Source organism: Scheffersomyces amazonensis (assembly GCF_036850825.1).
Source record: "Scheffersomyces amazonensis strain UFMG-HMD-26.3 chromosome Unknown RJT21scaffold_2, whole genome shotgun sequence".
Taxonomy (NCBI): domain Eukaryota; kingdom Fungi; phylum Ascomycota; class Pichiomycetes; order Serinales; family Debaryomycetaceae; genus Scheffersomyces; species Scheffersomyces amazonensis.
Genome location: NW_027042742.1, coordinates 767,851 through 795,150, shown reverse-complemented (window position 1 = coordinate 795,150; position 27,300 = coordinate 767,851). Strand labels below are relative to the sequence as shown.

General features: G+C 33.5%; 11 protein-coding genes across 11 annotated transcripts; 5 read left to right on the top strand and 6 right to left on the bottom strand. All coding sequences in view use genetic code 12, as the record gives it.

Moving 5' to 3' along the window:
• The first annotated feature begins 29 nt into the window (after window positions 1–29).
• Window positions 30–964, top strand: RJT21DRAFT_125099 (uncharacterized protein). The gene has a single exon (XM_064882813.1). The coding sequence runs from the start codon at window positions 446–448 to the stop codon at window positions 815–817; it is 372 nt and encodes a 123-aa protein (XP_064739307.1). The 5' UTR covers window positions 30–445; the 3' UTR covers window positions 818–964.
• Window positions 859–1,717, bottom strand: HET1 (Het1p). Its single transcript, XM_064883702.1, has one exon. It carries the CDS (start codon window positions 1,492–1,494, stop codon window positions 901–903), a length of 594 nt encoding a protein of 197 aa, XP_064739306.1. The 5' UTR covers window positions 1,495–1,717; the 3' UTR covers window positions 859–900.
• RJT21DRAFT_118624 (uncharacterized protein) lies at window positions 1,546–3,290 on the bottom strand. The gene has a single exon (XM_064881099.1). The coding sequence runs from the start codon at window positions 3,222–3,224 to the stop codon at window positions 1,818–1,820; it is 1,407 nt and encodes a 468-aa protein (XP_064739305.1). The 5' UTR covers window positions 3,225–3,290; the 3' UTR covers window positions 1,546–1,817.
• A 170-nt stretch (window positions 3,291–3,460) lies between these two features.
• RJT21DRAFT_118623 (uncharacterized protein) lies at window positions 3,461–3,808 on the top strand. Its single transcript, XM_064881098.1, has one exon. The coding sequence runs from the start codon at window positions 3,541–3,543 to the stop codon at window positions 3,790–3,792; it is 252 nt and encodes an 83-aa protein (XP_064739304.1). The 5' UTR covers window positions 3,461–3,540; the 3' UTR covers window positions 3,793–3,808.
• A 29-nt stretch (window positions 3,809–3,837) lies between these two features.
• VID27 (Vid27p) lies at window positions 3,838–6,469 on the bottom strand. Its single transcript, XM_064881097.1, has one exon. It carries the CDS (start codon window positions 6,406–6,408, stop codon window positions 3,919–3,921), a length of 2,490 nt encoding a protein of 829 aa, XP_064739303.1. The 5' UTR covers window positions 6,409–6,469; the 3' UTR covers window positions 3,838–3,918.
• On the bottom strand, window positions 6,470–7,178 carry HPA2 (D-amino-acid N-acetyltransferase). Its single transcript, XM_064881096.1, has one exon. The coding sequence runs from the start codon at window positions 7,082–7,084 to the stop codon at window positions 6,620–6,622; it is 465 nt and encodes a 154-aa protein (XP_064739302.1). The 5' UTR covers window positions 7,085–7,178; the 3' UTR covers window positions 6,470–6,619.
• A 717-nt stretch (window positions 7,179–7,895) lies between these two features.
• RJT21DRAFT_118620 (MFS transporter) lies at window positions 7,896–10,607 on the top strand. The gene has a single exon (XM_064881095.1). It carries the CDS (start codon window positions 8,295–8,297, stop codon window positions 10,542–10,544), a length of 2,250 nt encoding a protein of 749 aa, XP_064739301.1. The 5' UTR covers window positions 7,896–8,294; the 3' UTR covers window positions 10,545–10,607.
• A 1,019-nt stretch (window positions 10,608–11,626) lies between these two features.
• ARD (Ardp) lies at window positions 11,627–12,741 on the top strand. Its single transcript, XM_064881094.1, has one exon. It carries the CDS (start codon window positions 11,728–11,730, stop codon window positions 12,562–12,564), a length of 837 nt encoding a protein of 278 aa, XP_064739300.1. The 5' UTR covers window positions 11,627–11,727; the 3' UTR covers window positions 12,565–12,741.
• A 64-nt stretch (window positions 12,742–12,805) lies between these two features.
• Window positions 12,806–17,215, bottom strand: RJT21DRAFT_118612 (P-loop containing nucleoside triphosphate hydrolase protein). Its single transcript, XM_064881093.1, has one exon. The coding sequence runs from the start codon at window positions 17,184–17,186 to the stop codon at window positions 12,906–12,908; it is 4,281 nt and encodes a 1,426-aa protein (XP_064739299.1). The 5' UTR covers window positions 17,187–17,215; the 3' UTR covers window positions 12,806–12,905.
• A 1,086-nt stretch (window positions 17,216–18,301) lies between these two features.
• RJT21DRAFT_118609 (P-loop containing nucleoside triphosphate hydrolase protein) lies at window positions 18,302–22,896 on the bottom strand. The gene has a single exon (XM_064881092.1). The coding sequence runs from the start codon at window positions 22,865–22,867 to the stop codon at window positions 18,587–18,589; it is 4,281 nt and encodes a 1,426-aa protein (XP_064739298.1). The 5' UTR covers window positions 22,868–22,896; the 3' UTR covers window positions 18,302–18,586.
• Window positions 22,897–25,043: 2,147 nt separating this feature from the next.
• Window positions 25,044–25,385, top strand: PGA48 (Pga48p; the record flags this gene model as incomplete). Its single annotated transcript, XM_064880089.1, has 1 exon — window positions 25,044–25,385. One exon carries the CDS (start codon window positions 25,044–25,046, stop codon window positions 25,383–25,385), a length of 342 nt encoding a protein of 113 aa, XP_064739297.1.
• Between the last annotated feature and the right edge of the window lie 1,915 nt (window positions 25,386–27,300).

Sequence of the window (27,300 nt, the reverse complement as noted above, 5' to 3'; positions counted from 1 at the left end):
TATCGAGTGGCTAGGATTATCTCCAACTCCGCTTGCTTTTTAGACATCGTCAAACCACCGTTTTAGTTATATTTCATAACTCTCACGTCATGCTGCATACCTCCAATATAAGGATTGTGTGTGAAACAGAGTGTAATAAGAGGTACCTAAAGTAGAAAATAAGATAGTACATCTTGAAAATATTACTATTATTATTTCCTCCAGTTTTGTCTATGGTCTATGCATAAACTCAATTAGACGTTTTATATACATACGGAGTTATCTAAGTGGAAACAGTCAGTGCCAGTCAGTAAAGAAAATATTGAAATACCATAAGCCTTTCCAAAAGGTCACGTGCGACGATATCTATTTGAAAAGTTCTCAGTATGGCTTGAATCACTTTTCTCCATATTGGAGAGCTTTCATCTAGCATAGCAAGAGCTACTACATAACAGCTAGAGGAGAAATGAAGCAGACTTTGGTTCGACTTGTACGAGCTCGTCGTCCAGAACGAGATGTTGAAGCCTTATTACCACCTTTACAGTTATACAGATCTATATTAAGAGCTCATGTTCATCATTTACCAGTAGAAGTAAGATTTATGGGAGATGAATATGTCAAGGCTGAATTTAAGGCTCACAAGAATATCGATAATCCTTTACATATAGTTGGGTTTTTAACTGAGTGGCAAGACTATTTAAGGAGTTTAGAGAAGGGTTCATGGTCAGAAGGTAAGTTGACCAAGCAAGAGTTGGATAAAATGTCTCCTGAACAGATTGGTCAATTATATGAATTAATGCAAGCTACCAAGAAGATAGGTCAAGAGAGTGATGAATAATGTACATAGTTAATTCACTCATGAGTAATAAAGTCTAATATTTCTAATGCGTATATTTCAAAAACCTGTAATCGTAATCAAATTTATAAACCCTTACCATAGTTACCAGAAGCAAAGAAATCAAAGATGATCTTAACAATGTGTTCTAATGCTTCTAACCATTCAGATAATTGTTTGTTAACTTTTTCTTGGTCAGCACCTAATTTTTCAAAAAAGTCCTTTCTGTATGGACAAGCTTTCATGGCTAATTTGAAAACTGGCTTAATAAGCATGCTATGATATTGGGATAAAGTTTTACCATAAGCACTAGTGAAAGTACTGGCTAATTCATCACCAGGTCTTTCAACAGTTTCTCTCATGGATTGAGCTGTGAATTGTAAACCACGAGATAACCATAATAAACCTTGAGTGGCAGTCTTTGTCTTAGTATTAGCTTCAGATAATACTAAATCTTGTAAAGTACCAGAACCTACTGGATCAGACAATAATTTGGTACGAATCTTAGAAATATTACCAGTCATATCCTTTTGAACAACAGCAAAGGCTGAAGAACCTAATAAATCAAATAATTTAACTAAAGATTCCGAGGCTTCTAAGAAAGTGGCTGTGTCGATTTTATTATCAACAACTTTAACATCCACGAAGGATTTTTTCATTTCATCAAAGAAAGTAGACATATTGAATTGGGATTATACGACTTTTGGTGAATTAATAGTTATACCTCTATAAGAATTAATAATGATTAGGTGGACATATGTTGTGAATTATTTTTGGAGTAGTCGTATCTGTTGACGCGGCGTCGAAAAAAGTCTCTGCAAGATACGACGACATACATTTCCTGATCAAACTGGAATGACACGAGCGACATTATAGCCGGGCTGCAAAATCTTATTTAAAGATAACAGTAGCCCTATTAAATTAAAAATATTAATAAATTAAATATATTAAATCAATCGTATCTGTCTATTGTCGTATATATATATTACATAGTATTGTCGCATTACCATTCTAGATTTTCTGCCCATCGTACTTTCCTATTTTGGGAAGTATTATCTCGTGAGGCTGTGTCATTGCTTGAACTTGATTTGGAGTCGGGGATATTATGAAGTGATTGACCTACAACTTGAACTCCTGAATCTTGTGATTGGATTACACTGAAACTGAGATCATTGCTATTGAACTTTTTATACTCTTGTTCACTGTAGAATCCCTTTAGAAGATCCTGAGTTGTTTGTGGAGCAGGTGAAGGTATTTGTAATTTAGGCATAACTTTGATAATTGCCATTTTTTGTTTCTTGGATTTAGGATCTTCATTGGTCGGAATTTGTACTATCTCATTTGCATCTTCTGGTAATGGGAAATCTTCACAGTTAGAAGAATTAAGTTCAGTACCAAACCTTGTAGCATCATTAATTAATCCTGTCAGAGATTCAACTAGGAAAATATTTGTATTATTATTAGAATATTTGATAGATGGTTTCATTGGTGTGAAATTTCTTCGATGTTTTGGTGAACAAAGTCTCTTACCTGTGGACCAATTATTCTCTTCCAAGAAATTGAATGATATTTTTTTACTATTGTCTATAGTAGATAAGTTTGTAAGCGGTTTGAGTACCGGTATAGATTGTCTTGTATTGGGAGTCCTTTCTCTAGGTGGTTTAAAAAATGTCTTTGATGATTTCTTAATTGTATTTGAACCTTTATTGTGACCTGGTTTTTGAGGATCTGGTGAAGGAGATTGGTTTTCTTTATTATCATTTTTTGAAGTGGAAGAATTCGCCGGTAATGCAACTGAGAATGGTCTATCTAGATAATTATTTAATTGTACATCGATTTCATCATTAGCTTCTATATTGAATTGATTTTTATTAAACCTTCCCTTATAAAACCTGGTTCTTAACTGATCATCCAATTCAAAATCAAATGTATCTGATGATACTTTACCATTTTTCATGAATAGATTATCCACTAATTTTTCAACTTTATCATTATTTAGTCTTTTATTAGGGAAAAACATTCTATCGAGTTCTCCATTATTATTTCCCTCATATTCATATTCATCCTCATCTTCTGTATCAGACATGATACTATGATGGGTTGTAGGTCTTATTAGTTGATTTGTAACTTGAAATAATTCATTTGTTATCAGATTAGTGTCTTTAAGATCAGGTTTTAGAATTGATGTAAAAGTAGAAAATGATTTGGAATATGAAGATTTCGTCTTAGTCATATTATTATTAAGGTGTCTTTTCTTCTTTGAAGGACTTCTAGTCTCATCGTCACTATTATCATGATGATTATCATTCTTATTCTTATCATCTATCAACAGTTCCAAGTCTACTTTGAACCCTTCAGTATCAAGAACTTGCTGTAGAGATGAATTATCAAATGAGTTATCCACATCCATACTGAGATGATAATTTAAAATGTTTCTCCTCTCTAATCTCTCAACAAGTATAACACTCGTCTGTTATGGCCTCGATAGTGATGGTTGATATATATTTCATTTGTATACAAAGACACATTCGCATGTTTACAATTCATCCCAATGGAGGTGGTTTGTATGCAGGCCATTTTAATCGATCTTTTCATACATTTTCTTATTTTTTGTTTCCCCTTTACTGCGCTTAACCATTAACTGTTAATCAGATCGGACTTATACTGTCGGATAACTTAACGTAACGTAACGTAACGTAACACAACTTAATACATATTAATGAAGCATGAGACCTCCACCCCGAAACCTTCAGGAATTATTGTACCAGAAATTGATTGATTCACCTGCATTCAATAATTGGGTCCGAAAGATCCATGCTAGGATCAACAGAATTCCATATAACCCCCATCCTGATACTATACCAAAAGTTACCAATATTGATATGGAACTGTATAAACCCACGCGCTTGCATCGATTCAATGCGTATCGAATAATTTGGGTGGATGAGATGAAACGCTCGTTTGGATTGCGCAGATGAGTGAGATATGGTAGTTAATATTATATTATATTATATTATATTATATTATATTATTATATTATTATTATTCGTGTATTAGAAATCATTATATACTTATATACTTACAGGGGTTACATTAGGAGCTGATTAGAAAAATGGCTTGACAGTTGTACGCTTAAGTACCTTATTAGCATGATCTAATCTTTGCCTATTGGTCATGGCAACATCATCTTGCAAAGCGATAATAACATCAGAATTGGATCCAAATTTGAAGTTATCAGCAATAATAGTTTGTTTATACTTCTTAATGGTGTATGGTTCTTCAGCTCCCAGTAAGACTTTACGTAAAGACCAAGAGATTACATATGGTCCAGAAGATGTTACAATACTGGTTTCTTTAGAATTCAATCCAGCATTGAATCTTGCTTGAGTAAAACTTAATGGTTTACCGTGAGTATCAGCAGCAATATAAGCAGCATGTTCTGTCTTTATAGCTAACCTTCTTGGAGTTGGTTTCTTATCCTTATCGAAATATTTGGTAAAACCTAAATTTCCAGCATTCTTTTGATTAGATCCAATCTTTGTATCAATTAATAATAAATAGGTTTCACAAGTGGCTAATAACCATCTACCATCTTTAGATACATCAATACCTTTGATTGGTTCTCCCAATGATGGAAGAGCACTCTTGGCATTAACACCTAATCTATCATATAATCTTATATCACCTTTTCCAGATCCGACAGCTATATAACCTTGTTCAGTAGTAGCAAATGTCAGGAACTTATTATTTGTAGTTTTATAGGATTTATAGGTATTATCATTAACCAATTTATAACCTGATAATCTTGGATCTATATTGAATAAACCATTTTCACTTATACCAGTTAAAATTGGATCATTTGTAAGTTGAGCGAATTTAGTATTAGGACCATAAGATACAATTGGATTCTTTTCATCTATTTCCCATTCTTCGACAATCTTACCACGGTTTAAATCCATTTTATATAAAACTTTATCATTATGTTGCCTATTGGACATAACCATGACTTGATCTTGTTGATGTAAAATCATTTTTTCTGGGATAAACAGTTTACCTTTCAAATCTTTAACATCAGATATAGTTGTTTGATAAGCAAGTCCATCATTATAACTATTAAATACTCCAAGTTTATTACCTCTAGCAACAAAACTTTTATTATTAGCATACCCAACAGATAAGTTACTATTCTTATCAGTAGATGACTTAAAAGTTTTGTGATCTTTTTCTTGTTCATTATCACCAAACTCGTCTTCATCGTCATCTTCATTAACAAAAAGTGTCTTCGATTTAACACTTTTAGAACGAGAAGTCTCGGGTTCTTCTTCCTCTTCTTCCTCTTCACTATCTTCGGCATTTTCTTGTACATCATCTGAGATTCTAAGATTCGAAAATGCATCACTAACATAATCTTTATCACTAGTATCAGTTTTATCCCACTTGGACTTATTCAAGGTTTCCCACATTGAAGATAAGAATACCTTTTGAAAAAGTGCTAATTCATTATAAGTTCCAAATTTAAACATACATGAATAAGCAGCAATTTCAGAATCACCTTGAACATGAAAGTAATTAAATATGAATGAAAGATTCTCATAGTTAAAACTTGGACTCATATTTTTACTGATACTAGCATTAAAGTGGATATTCAATTTAGCAGTCTTACTATGAACATATAAGGTATACTCCCAGTCATTTAATGCAATGATTTTTGCTTCAACTTCGGAAGATTCTAATTGAGGTTTGAAAACTCCTGCCTCTGAATCATATAAGAACAATTCAAAAGAACCGTTCTCATAGATAGGTCTTCCATGAGGTTCAACTGGAGGATCAAGACTAATTGGGAAATGAGAAGGTAAGGCACTTTCTGATACTGCATCCATAAATTCATCATTGTCTGCATCTTCAGGATCATCTTCCTCTTCATCTTCTTCCTCGTCGTCGTCATCTTCATCCTCATCTAATCCGTATTGAAGAATGTTAGGAGACTTCAAATCATCAAAAGTCAACAATTCCGACTTTGGATTGTAGAAGAATTCCTTCAATTGGTTAATATCTTGAATGGCAAGTGAACTCTTATGATATTTCAGTTCATATAAGCACTTATATAAGGCAAACATAAAGGAATCCACATCTTTTGCCTTAACATCTTCATCTATAATGAATTCAAACTTATCACCCAAATCTCCATTCAAGTCTTTCCATACAATGGCTTTGGTTCCATCGGATTTATCATAAGTGTGAAACTTTAAATCTTCAAGAATTGTAAATGCCCATTCATCCTTTGAATGAGCAGAACCTGAAGTATCAGCAATAGAATGTGGACCATCATGATCATCCTCATCATCTTCATCAGAATCATCAAATCCACTGGATCCATGAGCATCCAATTCACCTTCCTGATAAACTCGAGTAATACATAACTGATAAAAGTAAGGTCTTGTTGTTTGCTTAATTGAGGCAAAGGCATCATTATACAAACACTCAATTTCACCCTTGGGAGATTGTGGAGACCTGGTCAAATAGAGCCTTCCCGACGGAATCTGGGCAATCTCATCGGTAGTGGATGTTCCAATAAACTTTCTAATAAAATTCATATTGGTACGGGTTGCCTCTACAATGATTAATCTCTATATTTAAACCAATTGTAGGTTTCGGGCTATGGAATTTATTGTATTTATTTATTTATCGTCACCTAAATTTTTTTTGTTTATATGCCGCCTTTGTGTCATGGGAGTGACACAGTGTGCAGGCTGTTCAATGACATACATTTTCAGCCATATCTAAAAAACTAAACTATGGGAAAAACTAATCGGGTCTACGGTATAATAAAAAGCCACTTTTAACTCCAACTTTGGTATATAACAATTGAGCTCTGTGATTTTCAAACTGTGTAGACCAGTAAACTTTTTTAGCATTTAATTTATCAGCAGCTCCGTAAACATATTCAATCAATTTACGACCGATACCTCCTAATCTAACATTTTCAGATACGAAAAGATCGTTCAAGTATAAGGCATCTTCAATAGTCCAAGTATTTCTGTGAGTTAAATAGTGAGCAAATCCAACTAATTTTCCCGATTCATCGTCTACAGCAACGACAGCAAACACTGGTTCTTTAGGATCTAAGAATCTAGCAAATGTCACATCAGTGATTTCTGGAGTAATCTTATGTAATGACTTGTAGAATTCAATGTATCCACCTTTACCTGTCCAAAGATTGATCCATTCTTCTTTATCTTTCTCTTCAATTGGTCTGAGACTGACTGTCATGTTTGAGTAACTTAATTGTATTGTTGTTGCAAGGGTAGCAATAGTTATCAATGATTGATGGGTATTTTACAATATTTATATGTTTCGGATAAAGTTTCTGAATCAGGCAATGCCGCCCAATTTTCAGCTCTCGCCGCGTAAACTGCTTAGTATTATTATTTCTGGGCTCTTATTGTATTAACGTATCTGTATATAATAAGGGGGGTAAATCGATCTCTATATTGGAATTAAAGTTATGTAGTTTATTTTGATAAGAAACGGGCGTCGGTTTACGATTTGGAACTGCTCAATAATATACCGTTTTTGTATGGAATTGCAGTGGTCCTTATAATTACCTTTAAGTTATATGTATCAAATAAGTCATAGCTAAACTATAAATTGATAAATGTCTTAGGAACAACTTAATCCAGACATAATCTATTGACTTACGACTTGTTTCCTTTTTAATCTAAATATGTATTGCATACTTCTGCTACACATTGACATTATTCTTTTGTGAGTTTTCTGCTAAATACTTGACAAAAATTCACATAAAATGCAACTTATTACTCTCAACTTTAATCTATATTTAGAGTAAACACAGTAAATGCCTGAATAGTCATATGCAGCTTATATGTTGACTCTTAGCCTAGTGCAGTGAAAGGAGCTTACTATTAGCAGAACATACATAGACAACTATATACGGCGTGGGGGACAGAGCAATTGCCGCAGTAGTTAAGCCTTCACACCTCTACCGCAATATAACAGGAATTATTAATAAGAAATCCGTATATGAATTATTCCGAGCGGAGGGGGATCCATAGGAGTATAAAATAAGCTTGTCATGCTATAAATATAGTAAAATATTGTTCACTATAATGTATAAAGAATCATAACTGTATATACTAGCTACTATTACGCAGTTAGATTAATAAGCCAGGAGTGCTACTCATACTTAGCTAATTAATTGTCATTCCATATTATGGGGTGAGGCTCTTTACAGATAAGGAATTATTTTTTCAGGTGGTCTCATTGCAAAACTCCATAAACGTCACCACTACAAAGAACAGTACCAACTTAATTGCTTTAAAAGTTAAAGCACTATAGTGATACGACACTATTCTGGTCAGTTCTGGACTTTTACATTTTGTTGATTTTTCAGTTTGTTGATTTGTTTCATTTACTGGTTAGTTATTACTTGCATATACTTTTTATTTGAATTGTTATAGACATGTCATCCTCATCGGAAGAAACAGAAGAGAAGCATATTCCTGGTGTTTCGACTACTGCGTCGGCAAATCGACCGGAATTGACTCGTGCAGTTCTGAGTGAATCTCTAGCATCTCTGATAAGTTCAACTTCAAGTCTCGCTAGACGTAATGATCCGAAAGCTATTCCTGTATTTGATGAAGATGATGAGGAAGAAGAAGATGTTCATAGGCGAGGATCATCAAGTCGTCATTCGAGTTTTGCATCGTCTCCTGTAGAGGGATCTAGTCGAGCTCATATTCGAGATCGTAGGAGATCAAGTGCCTTTAAAAATAGATCATTCTCAAACTCCAGTTCTTTAGGAAGAGCTGCTCTTCAAACACTTCGGCAATCTCTCTCATTATCATCATCTATGGATTCTAATGCTTTAGGTGGAAACCTATTACGTCAAACAACTACATACACGGTGAAAGATATCTATGGGGAAATGGATGAAGAGAATATAAGAATGGAAAGAACTGCAACAAGAGCAACTATACTTAATGAATTAGTAGGTAGAGTCCAAAGTGTAGGATATAGACGAATTGCAGATCAAGATCAAGAAAGCCAAGCAACAACACCAAAGAAGACACCCCAAAAGTCATATCCCGGCGCTCCTGAAGTTGAGGAATTACCAGGGAGTGACGAAAGTCAAGGCTTTTTATATGAACAAATTCCTGATATTGCTGTCCCCACAAAAGATTTTGGTGATGAATTCACAGCTATAGATCCAGAATTGGTTACTTGGGATGGACCTGATGATCCAGACTATCCTAGAAATTGGACTAAGGGTACAAAAGCATTTCAATTATTAATAGTTTCATTATATACATTAATATCACCTATGTCTTCATCTATGCTTTCGCCAGCTATGACAGAAATTGGAGCAGATTTAGGTATGCATTCTCAATTTATTGAGTCTTTCAGTGTATCTATCATGGTTTTATCTTGGGCTCTTGGACCATTATTAATTGCTCCTATTTCTGAAAGTGATAGATATGGTAGACGACCAGTATTGAATATTTCCATTTGGATTATCTGTATATTTAATCTCGCATGTGGATTCGCCAAAAATACCGTTCAATTATGTGTTTTTCGATTTTTAGGTGGATTAGGAGGTTGTGCTGCTTTAAATGTAGGAGCTGGGACGTTAGCAGATTTATTTAATGATAGTGAAAGGCAGATGGCTATGGCAGCATACTCTATCTGTCCTACAATGGGTCCTATTTTATCACCAATCATTTCAAGTTTCATTATTACTGGTAAATCATGGCATTGGGTGTTTTATGTCTTGGCTATTTTTAATGGGGCCGTTGCATTATTGGGTACGATCTTCTTCAGAGAAACTTACTCACCCCGTTTACTAAAAATAAAAGCCAATATTTTAAGAAAGGAGAGTGGTAATCCACATCTTCATACTATTTTCGAGATTGCAGATGGTGAAACTAGTTGGGGTAAATTTATGATAACTGTTAGTCGTCCTATAAAATTACTTTTTACTCATCCTATGATTATTGGATTGGGGTCATTTATGGCATTTGTTTACGGGTTCATGTACTTAATGATTGTTACGTTTCCAAGAGTATACCGTGGAACTTATGGCTTCCTGGTAGGAATTAGTGGATTAATGTATTTACCAATGGGGATAGGATATGTTGTGGGGACAGTATTTTGGTCCATGATGATTGATCGAATATATCATAAATTAACGGCTAAGAATGGGGGTGTTGCAAAACCTGAATTTAGATTACCTTGTTTATGTTTTTCAGGAATTGGAATTCCGGTGGGGTTAATCTGGTACGGGTGGTCTGCTCAATACAAGTTGCACTGGATAATGCCTGCAATAGGTTCTGCAATATTTGCATTTTCATTTATTGCCGTATTTCAAACCATTCAAAATTATTTAATTGATATGAATAATAGATTTGCAGCCAGTTCTATGGCTGCTGCAGCAGTATTTCGATCTTTTTTTGGATTTGCATTCCCATTGTTTGCCAATGATATGTACGATACATTAGACTATGGGTGGGGTAATACCTTGTGTGCATTAATTGGGTTAGCATTAGGCTTACCGTTTCCCATCTTTTGTTTAATATATGGGGAAAGATTAAGATTATGGGCCAATCGGAGAATGGATAGAGAGCAAGCTAAGAGAGATGAGAGAAATTTAGAGAGACTAAGAAAGTTGCATCAGCAGGAGGCAGGATACCTTGAGACGAAGGAAAGTGTGTAGAGACATAGAATATAGTAAATCTATATATAGTAGTATTAATGTATAAAATAACATTAGATCGGGAGCTCAGCCGGAAGAGGAATGACAAGCGGAGGGTTTGGATCACTAAGGCGGTTTTTAGGGATTGCAAAAAAAGAACAATACAAAATCCAAATTAGAAATAGGGGACGAGAAATAATATTGGAATCAAAATATCCACCGAAAAAGATGAATCCATACCCAAAATGGTCTAGAATTACACCTGTGAAGTTACACATTTAATGTGTACAGTACCACAAAGCACATTGAGGCAATTGAAATTGTACTACCATGTTAGCCAGGGTTATATGTAGTAGGCGGGTTTGTTCGTCAGCATAGTGACATATTAGTGCGCTCGCTGACTCAGCTCAGAATTTGCAAATTTGTAAAATTTCATTAATCTTCCCGCAGTTTCCTCCACACTACCCCCCAAAACAGAGTTGTGCCTGCGTGTCTGCAATTTTGATTGCGATTTCCTCTTCGATTCTTACTAAAAGCTTTAACCTACAAAACTTTAGGAGCAATTCATACAATGTTGCTATGACAGGAGCCGAATCGGTAGTGGGTATGTATATAAAGATAGTAATAAAATATATAAATCAGTGTTTCAGTTAAGGAGACGAAGACGGTCTCCCCGAGATTGTTTTGTTGGTAGACGAAACATGAGAGGCGGAATAACCAACAATAATTACACAGGTAATCTTATATAGATTAGTACCAGAAGATACTGGGCAATAATAAGTCCCGTACACTAAGCCATGAAAAAATCTAAATTGATCCTCTTCAGATTGGCTGAACTGGCCTAATGAAATATTCGGTAGAACCAAACTATGTCCACTAATTATAACGGTGTAATAAAATTTGTTGCAGCCTCAGCTGGGCAGCTGGTTTACATTTTACCGATGGATGTTCCGAACGCGCAAAAACTAAAAAAACAAACAAAAACCAGAAAAAGAAAAGTGCAGAAAAAGAAATGTGACGTACAAGGTCATCTTTAAAAATAAAAAATTTCTAAGGCGGCCTAATCTGGGGTATAGATAAATACAATATAAATAGGAAGTGATGGTTTTGAATTTCATAAACTAGTACTAGTTTTCTTTTAGATATTACGATAACTCATATACAAATACATACATACATACATACATAAACATATACAAATACAATGGATTTCTCCTACGATAACGTTGTTCCATCCTTTAGATTAGATGGTAAATTAGCTATTATCACTGGTGGATCAGGTGGTTTAGCTTCAGTCATTTCAAGAGCTTTATTGGCTCAAGGAGCAGATGTAGCCTTAATTGATGTTAATTTAGAAAGAACTACTAGTGCTGCTAAAGAATTATTGAAATGGGGTGAAGACACTCTTAAGGGTAAGCATGAATCACCAATTGGAAAAGTCAGTGCTTGGTCTTGTAACATTGGTGACGCTGAAGCCGTTGAAGTTACTTTTACTAGCATTAATGAACATCACGAAAAGATTGCATCTGTCTTGATCAACACAGCTGGTTACTGTGAAAATTTCCCAGCCGAAGAATATCCAGCTTCTAATGCTGAAAATCTTATGAAAGTAAATGGTTTAGGTTCATTCTACGTTTCTCAATCATTTGCTAGACCATTAATTCAAAACAATTTGAAAGGTTCTATTATCTTGATTGGTTCTATGTCTGGTACTATTGTAAATGATCCTCAACCTCAAGCTATGTATAATATGTCTAAAGCTGGTGTTATTCATTTAGCTAGATCATTAGCTTGTGAATGGGCCAAATATAACATTAGAGTCAATACTTTATCTCCAGGTTACATTTTAACTCCATTAACTAGAAATGTCATTTCTGGTCATACTGAAATGAAAGAAGCTTGGGAATCAAAGATTCCAATGAAGAGAATGGCTGAACCAAAAGAATTTGTTGGATCAATCTTATTCTTAGCTTCTGAAACCGCCTCATCTTATACCACTGGTCACAATTTAGTTGTTGATGGTGGTTATGAGTGTTGGTAAAAAGTAAGATGCTCAGTCATTCAAAATTCAAAATTCAAAATGAAACAAAAAAAAAACCAAAAGAAATAATCATTCAAAATGCAAGGTGTATATTAGTCTTTAGCTGTTAATCCGATTCGTATTTTTATAGATCTTTCTCTCCTGTGATTGCACAGCTCCCTTATTAATTAATTAATTTTCGATTTTAATGTATAAATGATTAAAAAATATTTACCGCTGCGAATGGCTGCAAAATTTACAGATAATATAAACTAAATCATTAACATAAATATAAACATAAACAAACGTAACCAAACATATACCATATATTGAGGATATTATTCTATAATAATCCCAGATGTCTAATATTTGTGTAAGAAATCTTCAGCAGTAATACTTGATTTCTCACACATCTCTTGAAATATCCCACCTTCTAAATTAAATAACTTCCAAGGAGTATCAAACTCCGCAAGCTCACCTCTATGCATAGTGAGAATTTTATCATAATTAATGATTGTCTTCAATCTATGTGCTATACATAAAATTGTACAATCCTTGAATTCAGTAGCAATTGTATTTTGAATCTTACTATCGGTTTCATAATCAACCAGTGAAGTAGCTTCATCTAAAATTAAAATCTTAGTATCTCTAACTAACGCCCTACCAAACGCAATCAATTGACGTTCACCTAATGAGAAATTAGCCCCTTCTTCTTCCACAATTTGGTCTAAATGGAATTTGTGAAGCTTCTGATCATCTTCAGAATTAACTTGGTCGGGTTTGACATTCTTTTCAATACTCTTTAATTCTTCCTTGGTAATCAACCCCGATCTTCTTAATGCATCCCATAATTTATCGTCCTCGTTTTCTCCAAATGGATCTAAGTTATTTCTAATAGTACCATTAAATAGAACTGGGTCCTGGGGAATGATTGATAACTTTGAACGTAAATCATTTAATCCAATAGACGAAATATCTACATCATCAATAAGAATCTTACCACTTTCTAATTCACAAATTCTGTATAAAACAGTCATGATAGATGACTTACCAGCTCCTGTTCTACCACAAATACCAATCTTTTCGCCTGGTTTAACATCAAACGCCAATTGTTTTAAAACTAAAGGTAAACCAGGTCTATAGTTCATAGATACATTATCAAATTTGATACCACCATGTTGTGGCCAATCGGATTTTGGTTTCTTATCTTCAATAGTGTAAGGAGCTTCTTGTTCTAATTTCAAAGCATAATGACAGACTCTTTCGGTCGAATTCATATCATTTTCAAACATGGCAAATGTACGAATAACTTGTGCCAAAGCTCCAGCAATCAGTAAAGAATAAGAAACTAATAAACCAGCAGTGGCCGGACTGATTTTAAAAACTTGACGAACACAAAAGAGTGATACAATAAAGATAATAAGATCTGCCAAAATCTCTAAATGCACAGTCAACCATCTTTGAGTAGCGAAAACTAAAAAGGATGCCTCATTAGTCGAATTCATGTATTTATTTTGTCTGTCGATAAACATCTTTTGTTTACCATATGCTTTGATTGTAGCCATACCAGTCAAAGTTTCATTGAAATTATCATAAACAAAAGATCTTTGAACTGCTTCTAATCTTTTAATTTCACGATTAGATGCTTGATAATACAGAGCAATAGCAATAAAAATGACCGCTATAACAGGTATAGCCAATGCAAACCATGGTAAATAAATAATTAAAAGGATTAAAATACCAACAATTTCTCCTCCAATATATAATACCAGCTTCAAATTCTCCACAATTTCATTATCCAAAACGTCCGTATCTTTGGTAAATCTATTAAGAATTCTACCCATTGGTGTCACATCTAAATATGACATTGGAGTATGTAAAACTTTATTAATTGCCAATAAAATCATATTCTTTGAGGAAGTGGTAGTAACAGTAGCTAATAAAGTAAATAAACCAGTAAGGAATACCACACCAATAAGATTTAATAAAATATAAATTCCAACATAGAAGGAATCAGGCTTATCAGTGAATTTTCTTGAAATCCAGAATGATAACCAAGTATTACTGAAAATATTTGAGAAAATAGCAAGTGTAAGTAATAAAATAATGGCAAAGGCTATGATATAAGGATTAATTTTACCTGATCCAAATTTAATAAGGTTATAATAAACTTCATTTTTAATCCGATTAACAGCTCTTTCTTCTTTTTTAATTAATTTACCCTTAGATGCATCTTTTCCCATCGTAACATCTTTATAGTTTTCTTCGGCATCTTCTTTGATATTCTTAACCGATATCCCATTTCTACGTTGAGTCATTTGAGAATTAGGATCACTTGATTTAGAACCCACAAATCTTTCAATTAGTTGATCAGAAACATCTATTTCTTCTTCAACTGGAATAACTTCTTCTTCTTCGTCATTCTTTTCCGCAGTACTGAATGCCATCAATTTTCTAAATCCAGAACATCGAACACTTAATTCATCTCGTTTGCCTACTTCAATAGTACCATCTCCATTCAAATAAATAATACGATCAGCAGACCCAATTAATGATAACTGATGGGTAGCCAAGACTCTTGTTTTATCCTTAAGCAAATCTAATAAACAACTATTAACCACATGTTTACCTACATTAACATCAACGGCACTTAAAACATCATCCATTAGAATAATATCATTATCGGCATAAACAGCTCTGGCTAAATTAATTCTAGCCTTTTGACCGCCTGATAATGTGATCCCCTTCTCACCAACTTCAGTCATATCTCCACCTTCTAAATTATCAAGGTCATTTTGTAATGCACATGCATAAATAACTGAATCGTATCTTTGTTTATCATATGGCGTACCAAAGAGAATGTTATCCTTGATGGTGGCATTTAAGATCCAAGGTGCTCCACAATTGGTCAAAGTTCCATTGATTTCAATTGTACCTTCTTCAATATTCATAGTACCACCAATTGCACTTAATAATGACGATTTACCTGATCCAATGGATCCAGTGATAACTACAAATTCTCCCTTCTTAATAATTAAGTTTATATCTAATAAACCAGGGAAACTCTTATTATCTATGCTTTGGGATTTCTCTAATGGCTTCTCTAGGGATTCTTCCAGATTCTTCTTGGATCTCTTCAATATATTTTTGGACTTCTTAGGGGGCTTTTCAGCCACTTCTTCAACGTCAAATACTTCCCAATCAAATTTGGCATTTCTGATTTCAAGAGAATTTGGATTAGTTTTATCAGATATCTTTACGTATCGTTCATTGACTTCAAGTTCAGGAGCAGATAAAAAGTCGGCAATTCTCTTCAATCCATTAAGCAAATCGGCTGAGGTGGATAATGCAAGAGGAATCATATAAATACCAAAAGATAAAACATCGAATGAAGTAACCGAAGAAAACATTGCTGCGGCATTTCTAACAGTGCCTTCTAATCCATAAAGGGCCAAGAATGAAATCATAGCAGTAACATTAGTTAAACTCATAGATACAGCATCAACTACATTTCTTAAACTCTGAATTCTCATGATTATAGATATTTCCTTTGATCGAGCTCTAACAACACTCGATAAATAAGGAACTTCCCATGAATAGAATTTGATAACCTTTAAATTATTCAAAATTTCACGAATAAGTCTAACTCTTTCATCAGTCATTGAACTGACAATTTTTCTATATTTATATAACTGGGTGGTTGAGAAAGTTATTGCAAATAAAAATGCTAAAAAAATAACTACCCCAATAACACCAGCAACTCCGATATTAACTACTAATAAAGCAATACTTATCACAATAGGAATGGGTAAAGTGGACAAGTGTGGAGTAAGCACAAAAGCACGTTCAACTCTTGACAAGTCTGTACTCATAAGTGAAGTAATTTTGGAAGCAGGGAATTTATGTCTAGCTTCAGCAGTTAATATGAAGGATTTTTCAAGAATCAATGATGTGAGAATGGACTTAACTTTGGTACCACAAGATTGCATAATAAATTGTAAATAAGCAAGATTTGTACCTCCCGTCAATGCCATTACGGTTACACCGATAGCTAATCCAACACCTTTACCAGCATGAATGTCTGATCCAAGACCTCGATCTTCAACATACGAGATTAAACTTTTAGTTACAAACGGCAGACAAGCCATAGCAGTAGTTGAAATAACCGCAAACATTAATGTATATAACACATCACTTCTAAAAGTTACAAATAAAGCAAACAAGATATTAAATGCCGTCATCTTAAAATCCTTCAAATCTTCTTCTTCCGATACCGATGAAGTAGCAATAGTTTCATTTCTTTCTCTACATTTCTTCTGTATATGTTTAACATGACTATATTCTAATTCAGCAGCTAAATTTTCATTAAATAGACTTGTATTATATTCGATTTTCATATTTTCTGGTAAATAGAACAAATCATTAGGCTGTAAAGTTCTTCTATAACCAACATTCATGACTGGAGTAGCCCAGTAGAATAAGGCCCTGTTAATGATATTAGCATCTTGGAAAGGATATGGTTTTCTTTCCTCATCAGTAGGTATTGGTATCAGCTTATTCCTGAATAGGAAACTCAATAGACGCTTCTGAGGCTGAATATCTTCTCCCAGTTCTAGTGAGGTTTGTTCTAGTGAGCCACTCATACTTGTTTTGTATAATATAGACTTGATATTACTTTTAAAATTATGTGTCTATTAACAATTATATATAATGTATCGTAAATCTATCCTAAACTACAAAGCCTTGACCGTTGAATGCGGACTTTGAAGATTATTCTTAGTAATCATCCTAATATGACTACTAAAGAACTTTTAAAGGATCCTTATTGGAAGAGATTGGAGCCGTTCCATGCATGGGTTCGGATCATTATCTCGATTAGGATACAAGGTTCGCAGACTAACTCCGAATCCTTATTCAAGCCTTAATAATGGTATGAGCGGCCAACAATCCTTTTACACCTTATAGGAGATTATGCACAACCCCCTTACTGACTATAAATAGGTCATTCATTTCTGGTTATGGGTCATATACGGCCAAGTCTAGCTAGACTGATCAAAGAGCCGGTTTCCAATACTTATTTAACTAATTTTGAATGTTTGGAACGGCGGTGGTTCTACCACTTAGAATTTTATTTGCATAGATTTTTATTTATTTTAAATTTTTCCGAATGTCTGGTGATCTAGACGAGTCTATTATAAGGTGTTTTATTCGTTGTTTCGATTTTGGTACAGTATAGAGTTTTCGGTCGAAGCCTAATGCGTATTTTACAAGGGGTATTGCTGTACTGCTGCGGCTCAGTTGTTCTGCAATTCTCAGTACATGCTTGTCACATTACTATTGTTGTACTTATATAGTTTATAGGTACTGTACTATTCTAATGATTACTTGTCTATTAAATATATAATAATAATAATAGAGAGAAATTACTTGATACATATACGAACATGATGGTCAGGGAAATGGTGACAAATTATAAGGGGACGTGCATCTAAAGGAGTACTTTGCCGAACTGCGAATTGCGAACTAAAAACGATATAGTCCAACTATCATAGACAATTGTAGTCTTTGGTGGTTGTCCAAGTGGAATGTAGAATGTGTAGAAGACCGTAACGTATATACTGACACTTACTGTAATGGGATACCTAATTAATTTTTTAAATATCATATTCTGGTTAACTTTCATCTTACACCACTGTTCATAATTTAGTTGTCGATGGTGGTTATGAGTGTTAAACAAAATAATCAAAAAAAATTATTCAAGTGCAAGGTGTATATTAGTCTTCGCTGTTAATCCCATTAGTATTTTTAGAGATCTTCTCTCCCTGTGATTGCACAGCTCCCTTATTAATTAATTAATTATCGAATTTAATGCATAAAAAATATTTACCGCTGCGAATGGCTGCAAAATTTACAGATAATTATTAAGCATATCGTGATTCTCGAATAATATAAACTAAATCATTAACATAAATATAAACATAAACAAACGTAACCAAACATATACCATATATTGAGGATATTATTCTATAATAATCCCAGATGTCTAATATTTGTGTAAGAAATCTTCAGCAGTAATACTTGATTTCTCACACATCTCTTGAAATATCCCACCTTCTAAATTAAATAACTTCCAAGGAGTATCAAACTCCGCAAGCTCACCTCTATGCATAGTGAGAATTTTATCATAATTAATGATTGTCTTCAATCTATGTGCTATACATAAAATTGTACAATCCTTGAATTCAGTAGCAATTGTATTTTGAATCTTACTATCGGTTTCATAATCAACCAGTGAAGTGGCTTCATCTAAAATTAAAATCTTAGTATCTCTAACTAACGCCCTACCAAACGCAATCAATTGACGTTCACCTAATGAGAAATTAGCCCCTTCTTCTTCCACAATTTGGTCTAAATGGAATTTGTGAAGCTTCTGATCATCTTCAGAATTAACTTGGTCGGGTTTGACATTCTTTTCAATGCTCTTTAATTCTTCCTTGGTAATCAACCCCGATCTTCTTAATGCATCCCATAATTTATCGTCCTCGTTTTCTCCAAATGGATCTAAGTTATTTCTAATAGTACCATTAAATAGAACTGGGTCCTGAGGAATGATTGATAACTTTGAACGTAAATCATTTAATCCAATAGACGAAATATCTACATCATCAATAAGAATCTTACCGCTTTCTAATTCACAAATTCTGTATAAAACAGTCATGATAGATGACTTACCAGCTCCTGTTCTACCACAAATACCAATCTTTTCGCCTGGTTTAACATCAAACGCCAATTGTTTTAAAACTAAAGGTAAACCAGATCTATAGTTCATAGATACATTATCAAATTTGATACCACCATGTTGTGGCCAATCGGATTTTGGTTTCTTATCTTCAATAGTGTAAGGAGCTTCTTGTTCTAATTTCAAAGCATAATGACAGACTCTTTCGGTCGAATTCATATCATTTTCAAACATGGCAAATGTACGAATAACTTGTGCCAAAGCTCCAGCAATCAGTAAAGAATAAGAAACTAATAAACCAGCAGCAGCCGGACTGATTTTAAAAACTTGACGAACACAAAAGAGTGATACAATAAAGATAATAAGATCTGCCAAAATCTCTAAATGTACAGCCAACCATCTTTGAGTAGCGAAAACTAAAAAGGATGCCTCATTAGTCGAATTCATGTATTTATTTTGTCTGTCGATAAACATCTTTTGTTTACCATATGCTTTGATTGTAGCCATACCAGTCAAAGTTTCATTGAAATTATCATAAACAAAAGATCTTTGAACTGCTTCTAATCTTTTAATTTCACGATTAGATGCTTGATAATACAGAGCAATAGCAATAAAAATGACCGCTATAACAGGTATAGCCAATGCAAACCATGGTAAATAAATAATTAAAAGGATTAAAATACCAACAATTTCTCCTCCAATATATAATACCAGCTTCAAATTCTCCACAATTTCATTATCCAAAACGTCCGTATCTTTGGTAAATCTATTAAGAATTCTACCCATTGGTGTCACATCTAAATATGACATTGGAGTATGTAAAACTTTATTAATTGCCAATAAAATCATATTCTTTGAGGAAGTGGTAGTAACAGTAGCTAATAAAGTAAATAAACCAGTAAGGAATACCACACCAATAAGATTTAATAAAATATAAATTCCAACATAGAAGGAATCAGGCTTATCAGTGAATTTTCTTGAAATCCAGAATGATAACCAAGTATTACTGAAAATATTTGAGAAAATAGCAAGTGTAAGTAATAAAATAATGGCAAAGGCTATGATATAAGGATTAATTTTACCTGATCCAAATTTAATAAGGTTATAATAAACTTCATTTTTAATCCGATTAACAGCTCTTTCTTCTTTTTTAATTAATTTACCCTTAGATGCATCTTTTCCCATCGTAACATCTTTATAGTTTTCTTCGGCATCTTCTTTGATATTCTTAACCGATATCCCATTTCTACGTTGAGTCATTTGAGAATTAGGATCACTTGATTTAGAACCCACAAATCTTTCAATTAGTTGATCAGAAACATCTATTTCTTCTTCAACTGGAATAACTTCTTCTTCTTCGTCATTCTTTTCCGCAGTACTGAATGCCATCAATTTTCTAAATCCAGCACTACGAAGACTTAACTCATCTCGTTTGCCTACTTCAATAGTACCATCTCCATTCAAATAAATAATACGATCAGCAGACCCAATTAATGATAACTGATGGGTAGCCAAGACTCTTGTTTTATCCTTAAGCAAATCTAATAAACAACTATTAACCACATGTTTACCGACTCTAGCATCAACGGCACTTAAAACATCATCCATTAGAATAATATCATTATCGGCATAAACAGCTCTGGCTAAATTAATTCTAGCCTTTTGACCGCCTGATAATGTGATCCCCTTCTCACCAACTTCAGTCATATCTCCACCTTCTAAATTATCGAGATCATTTTGTAATGCACATGCATAAATAACTGAATCGTATCTTTGTTTATCATATGGCGTACCAAAGAGAATGTTATCCTTGATGGTGGCATTTAAGATCCAAGGTGCTCCACAATTGGTCAAAGTTCCATTGATTTCAATTGTACCTTCTTCAATATTCATAGTACCACCAATTGCACTTAATAATGACGATTTACCTGATCCAATGGATCCAGTGATAACTACAAATTCTCCCTTCTTAATAATTAAGTTTATATCTAATAAACCAGGGAAACTCTTATTATCTATGCTTTGGGATTTCTCTAATGGCTTCTCTAGGGATTCTTCCAGATTCTTCTTGGATCTCTTAAATATATTTTTGGACTTCTTAGGGGGCTTTTCAACCACTTCTTCATCTTCAAATACTTCCCAATTAAATTTGGCATTTTTAATTTCAAGAGAATTTGGATTAGTTTTATCAGATATCTTTATGTATCGTTCATTGACTTCAAGTTCAGGAGCAGATAAAAAGTCGGCAATTCTCTTCAATCCATTAAGCAAATCGGCTGAGGTGGATAATCCAACAGGAATCATATAAATAACCATAGATAAAACATCGAACGAAGTAACCGAAGAAAACATTGATGCGGCATTTCTAACAGTGCCTTCTAATCCATAAAGGGCCAAGAATGAAATCATAGCAGTAACATTAGTTAAACTCATAGATACAGCATCGATAACATTTCTTAAACTTTGAATTCTCATGATTATAGATATTTCCTTTGATCGAGCTCTAACAACACTTGATAAATAAGGAACTTCCCATGAATAGAATTTGATAACCTTTAAATTATTCAAAATTTCACGAATAAGTCTAACTCTTTCATCAGTCATTGAACTGACAATTTTTCTATATTTATATAACTGGGTGGTTGAGAAAGTTATTGCAAATAAAAATGCTAAAAAAATAACTACCCCAATAACACCAGCAACTCCGATATTAACTACTAATAAAGCAATACTTATCACCATAGGAATGGGTAAGGCTGATAAGAGTGGAGTGAGTACAAAAGCACGTTCAACTCTTGACAAGTCTGTACTCATAAGTGAAGTAATTTTGGAAGCAGGGAATTTATGTCTCGATTCAGCAGTCAATATGAACGACTTTTCAAGAATCAATGCTGTAAGAATGGACTTAACTTTAGTACCACACGATTGAGCTACGAATTGTAAATAAGCAAGATTTGTACCTCCCATCAATGCCATTACGGTTACACCGATAGCTAATCCAACACCTTTACCAGCATGAATGTCTGATCCAAGACCTCGATCTTCAACATACGAGATTAAACTTTTAGTTACAAACGGCAGACAAGCCATAGCAGTAGTTGAAATAACCGCAAACATTAATGTATATAACACATCACTTCTAAAAGTTACACATAAAGCAAACAAGATATTAAATGCCGTCATTTTAAAATCCTTCAAATCTTCTTCTTCCGATACCGATGAAGTAGCAATAGTTTCATTTCTTTCTCTACATTTCTTCTGTATATGTTTAACATGACTATATTCTAATTCAGCAGCTAAATTTTCATTAAATAGACTTGTATTATATTCGATTTTCATATTTTCTGGTAAATAGAACAAATCATTAGGCTGTAAAGTTCTTCTATAACCAACATTCATGACTGGAGTAGCCCAGTAGAATAAGGCCCTGTTAATGATATTAGCATCTTGGAAAGGATATGGTTTTCTTTCCTCATCAGTAGGTATTGGTATCAGCTTATTCCTGAATAGGAAACTCAATAGACGCTTCTGAGGCTGAATATCTTCTCCCAGTTCTAGTGAGGTTTGTTCTAGTGAGCCACTCATACTTGTTTTGTATAATATAGACTTGATATTACTTTTAAAATTATGTGTCTATTAACAATTATATATAATGTATCGTAAATCTATCCTAAACTACAAAGCCTTGACCGTTGAATGCGGACTTTGAAGATTATTCTTAGTAATCATCCTAATATGACTACTAAAGAACTTTTAAAGGATCCTTATTGGAAGAGATTGGAGCCGTTCCATGCATGGGTTCGGATCATTATCTCGATTAGGTCGCAAGGTTCATAGACTAACTCCGTATCCATAGTTAAGCCTTAATAATGGTACGAATGACCGACAGTCGTTTCACACCTTATAGGAGATTATGTACAACCCCCTTACTGACTATAAATAGGTCATTCATTTCTTATTATGGGTCATATAGGGCCAAGTCCAACTCTGCTAATCGGAGAGCCGGTTTTCATTACTTATTTAACTAATTTTGAACAAAATACTAATATAATTGGAACGGCTGTGGCTCTACCACTTAGAATCTTACTTTAATATAGTTTTATATATTGTTTTAAGTTTTTCCGAATGTCGAGCGGTCTAGACTAGTCTATTGTAAGGTGTTTTATTTGTTGTCTCGATTTTGGTATAAAGTTTACGGTCGAAGTCTAATGCGTATTTGATTATTGCTGAACTGTATTGCTGCTGTTCAGTTGTTCTTTCGATCTACATTTCTCAGTGCATGCTTGTCACGGCACTGTATTAACTATGTATCAACAGTTAGCCTACTATCTTTATGTTGCAGTATATTTAGTAATAGTAAACCCATACTGTAGAACATCGTATATAAGCTCGGGTGAAAAAAAATTTTAAGCCTGGCGATCGGCTTATCACCGACTTGCATTTACGTAAAGGAGCAGTTTTCCGAACTGAGAATTGCTAACTAGCTAATAGGTTCAAGATATACTATATAATGATACAGTAATTGAACTATCATAGAAAGGTATGATTTATGAGCAGGATCCAAGTGAAATGAGGTCAATTAGAAGGTAGATAAGACAGTAAAAGGTAAAATAACACTTACTGTATTGGGACAACTAATTAATATTTTAAATATTAGCAAATATTCTGGCCAAATTATATTTTTTTCCAAAGTTTGACGAGAAATCAGACCCTCTCACATTTTGAAAAAATAAAAATATTATAACAATACTAATAAACATTAGGAGAACCAGGTAACATTCTCTAATAAAATACTTCGTAATTAAGAGTTTACAATACTACAATACAATTTAACAATAAGCTGGAGGCTGGTTATGGTTGTGATGTGACAACAACCTTAATCTGTTTATAGTTAAATTACATACATACATACGGTGCCAAGTGACAAGAAAAAAATTCTTGTTGACAGATGCTAACCTAAAGATAAAGCTGATAAAGGGGGAATCTATAGTTATTGAAAATGTAATTAAACAAAGTTTCAAAGCTTCTTCCTCGTCCAGTTATAAGCAAGTAATTCTCTTAATCTTTAAACGAGTAAGAATAACCTGGGGAAAACAAACATACACATTTCCTTCACCGATAATCCTCTATCTATCTACTTACAAATCACGGGCATTACTAAAATCTTACTATGATTATGAAGTGAAATTGTTATGATATACAATATAATCTCAGACAATTATTGTTATTATTTGTTGTTAAAGTTTATGTATTCAGTTGTTATTATTTATTTTGCAGTAGTATAATATGCATTAAATATTTACTATATTACCAAAAAAGTGTAATACTCAGTGAACATGTGCCGTACTTCACGTGAGAGATACAAATTTGAAAAGTTGTTACTAAATTTAGACTGATATAATTGCGTTCGACTTCCGCATTGGGAAAGGACATTTCCAAAACCAGCCATATGCATCTATTTCGAGTTTCGGTTTCCGGGGGTCCACAAAAAATAACTTTCGCTTTTGTACGGAGGAATAATAATAATATATTTTTATTGTCAAATTTTTTAGCTATACCACTAAACACCCCTAATATGAATGTAATGAAATTTTTTTAACTTTTTGATTTTACTAATGGGGGGATTATTGGACATTCTTCATTAGCAATATAAATATCTATAATATCCTCCCACTAGGTTAAAAATTTTATACATCTCTTCTTTTCTTTTCCTTTCCTTTTATTAGTTATTATCTATCAGTCACTCGCTTCCACTTTTATAATGCAATTTTCCAAAGTTATTGTCCCAGCCGCTTTAGTCGCTGCCGTCTCCGCTGGTAATGTTACCGTCACCACTGACATTGTTGTCACTGACTTCACCACTTACTGTCCAGAAGCCACTTCTTTAGTCGTCAACAACAAGACCATCACTGTCACTGAAGCCACCACTTTAACCATCACTGGTCCATGTACTATCCCAACCACTTACGTCACCTACGAATCTGCTTCCTCTTCTGCTGCTTCTACCGTTGCTCCAGAAGTCACCACCGCTGAAGCCGGTGCTGCTAAGGTCGCTGTCGGTGCCGTTGCTGGTGTTGCCGCTGTTGCCGCTGCTTTATTCTAAACTTGACATAACTAAAATAATACAAATTGCTTTGTCATTTCATTTAATTGGGGTTTAAATTTTTCTTATACGTTAATACAATTATAATGTTTCTTTCTTGCTAATTTATTTTGTAACATGTCATTTTTAGAGTAATAAACAATTGCAACTATATGAATTTCATCTTTCTTGTTGTAAGAATAAAGTTTTGCTAAACATTTCTGTCGCTTATATATTGCTTAGTTTTACTGTTTAATCGATTGATTTCTTATGGTATTTTATTTTACAAATATTCTGGTGGTTGAAGACAGACTATTCTATGAATATTTGCTTCTGCCCGTTCATCAATTATTCCGTTATTAATTAAATTTGCACGATTTAATTGATAATTTGATGTTTCACTCAAGTATGGTTATATATTATTATCTAGCTCCCACTATGTATAATTTGTATCTTAGTTTATCTTAAGTTTACAATTGAATTAGTAGTTGTTTTGTTTACCATTTTTTTATCTATGATGTAAATAGCCCCGTAATATAGAAGAATAAGCCATTGAGATCTGTACTGATTATAATTCAGAGACCGTAGTCAAGTAGTCATGGCCATTGGTATACTAAAGCGAAAATAAGAATAGAAGCGAGAGGAAAAACAAATTGTCTTGTCCTTTGACAGCGTATTTTTTTTCTTTTTTTTTTTTTTTTTGTCTCTTACAAATTCTATTACTACGACTGGTTGTTAATTGAGTTGTAAAGAGAAAAATATGATAAAGAGTATCGTCTTGCCAAGGGACAATACTGAATGAATTAATGACTAATACAAGAAAGTTAGACAACTGCTAGGCAATCAGAAAAATTTTGCTCGAGGGTCTTCGTAAGTCTGCAATTAAAAAATTTTAGAAAATAATATTATTGAGTAATAAAAAAATTAGTAGAAAATCCGAAAATAGATTGTCCACTCTTAACCAATTATGTTCGTATATTTTTAGACTGTAACACAGCTAAAAGTTACTTTACTTTGCAATTTTGAGATACGGACCTTAGTGAGAATGTAAGTAAGGAGAGAAGGTAAATTGAAATGAGTCTTACTGTACTTATGAGGAGGGGAGCCATTCCACTCTTCGGTCTTTTGTTTGTATATAGTTTTGTGTATATATTTTGAGATTTATTTCCTTTGCATTAGTAGTATGCTGCTCGCATGTAACATTTTTATTCTACTAAATCAGATGTTTCATTACCAATAATTATAGTAGGGTGTTTATATTTACAAGTTAATAGTGTGAAATTTTAGATGTTTACTAATGGCTGAGATTCCCATCTGAGAGAGAGATGAGATTACTGGACTATACCTAAAACGAACATAGGAGGAGACATCATGCCTCACCAGCAAAACACTAGTGAAACTGGATGGAGTGCAGGATTTTATTTATTTATTGTATTTGTTTTGTTTTTGGCTGGTTTCCAAAATTCCGTCTTTGTTTAGGAATGCTTTTAGGTTGCACGTCTTATTGTCTCGTCTCAATGGAAGATTAATATGTAATTCATTTGAGTTCCTAATTTAGACTAACAATAAAGTATTAAGCAGATAGTAGTAATGTCATAATACAGTAACAGACAATAATCATACCACATTAATTACAATACATAATTATCTCTACATTTAATTACAGGGGAATACTACAAAAATTTTATAAACGTGGATTCCCAAATAGTAAAGAATGGATAAAGGATAAAGGATAAAGTATAAAGTATAAAGGATAGGATGAGCAATTGTATAGATGGAAACTCATAGAAGTCAAAGGAAATTGTTACTACTAATTGAGTAATAGATTGCCTCTAAAAATTAGTAAAAAGTTTTTCAGTGGTTGTCTCCGTCGTGTGCAGCATGGTTTATTTACGTCTCGACTAATGCGGTAACTGTTTGCATCTTAACCAGTAAA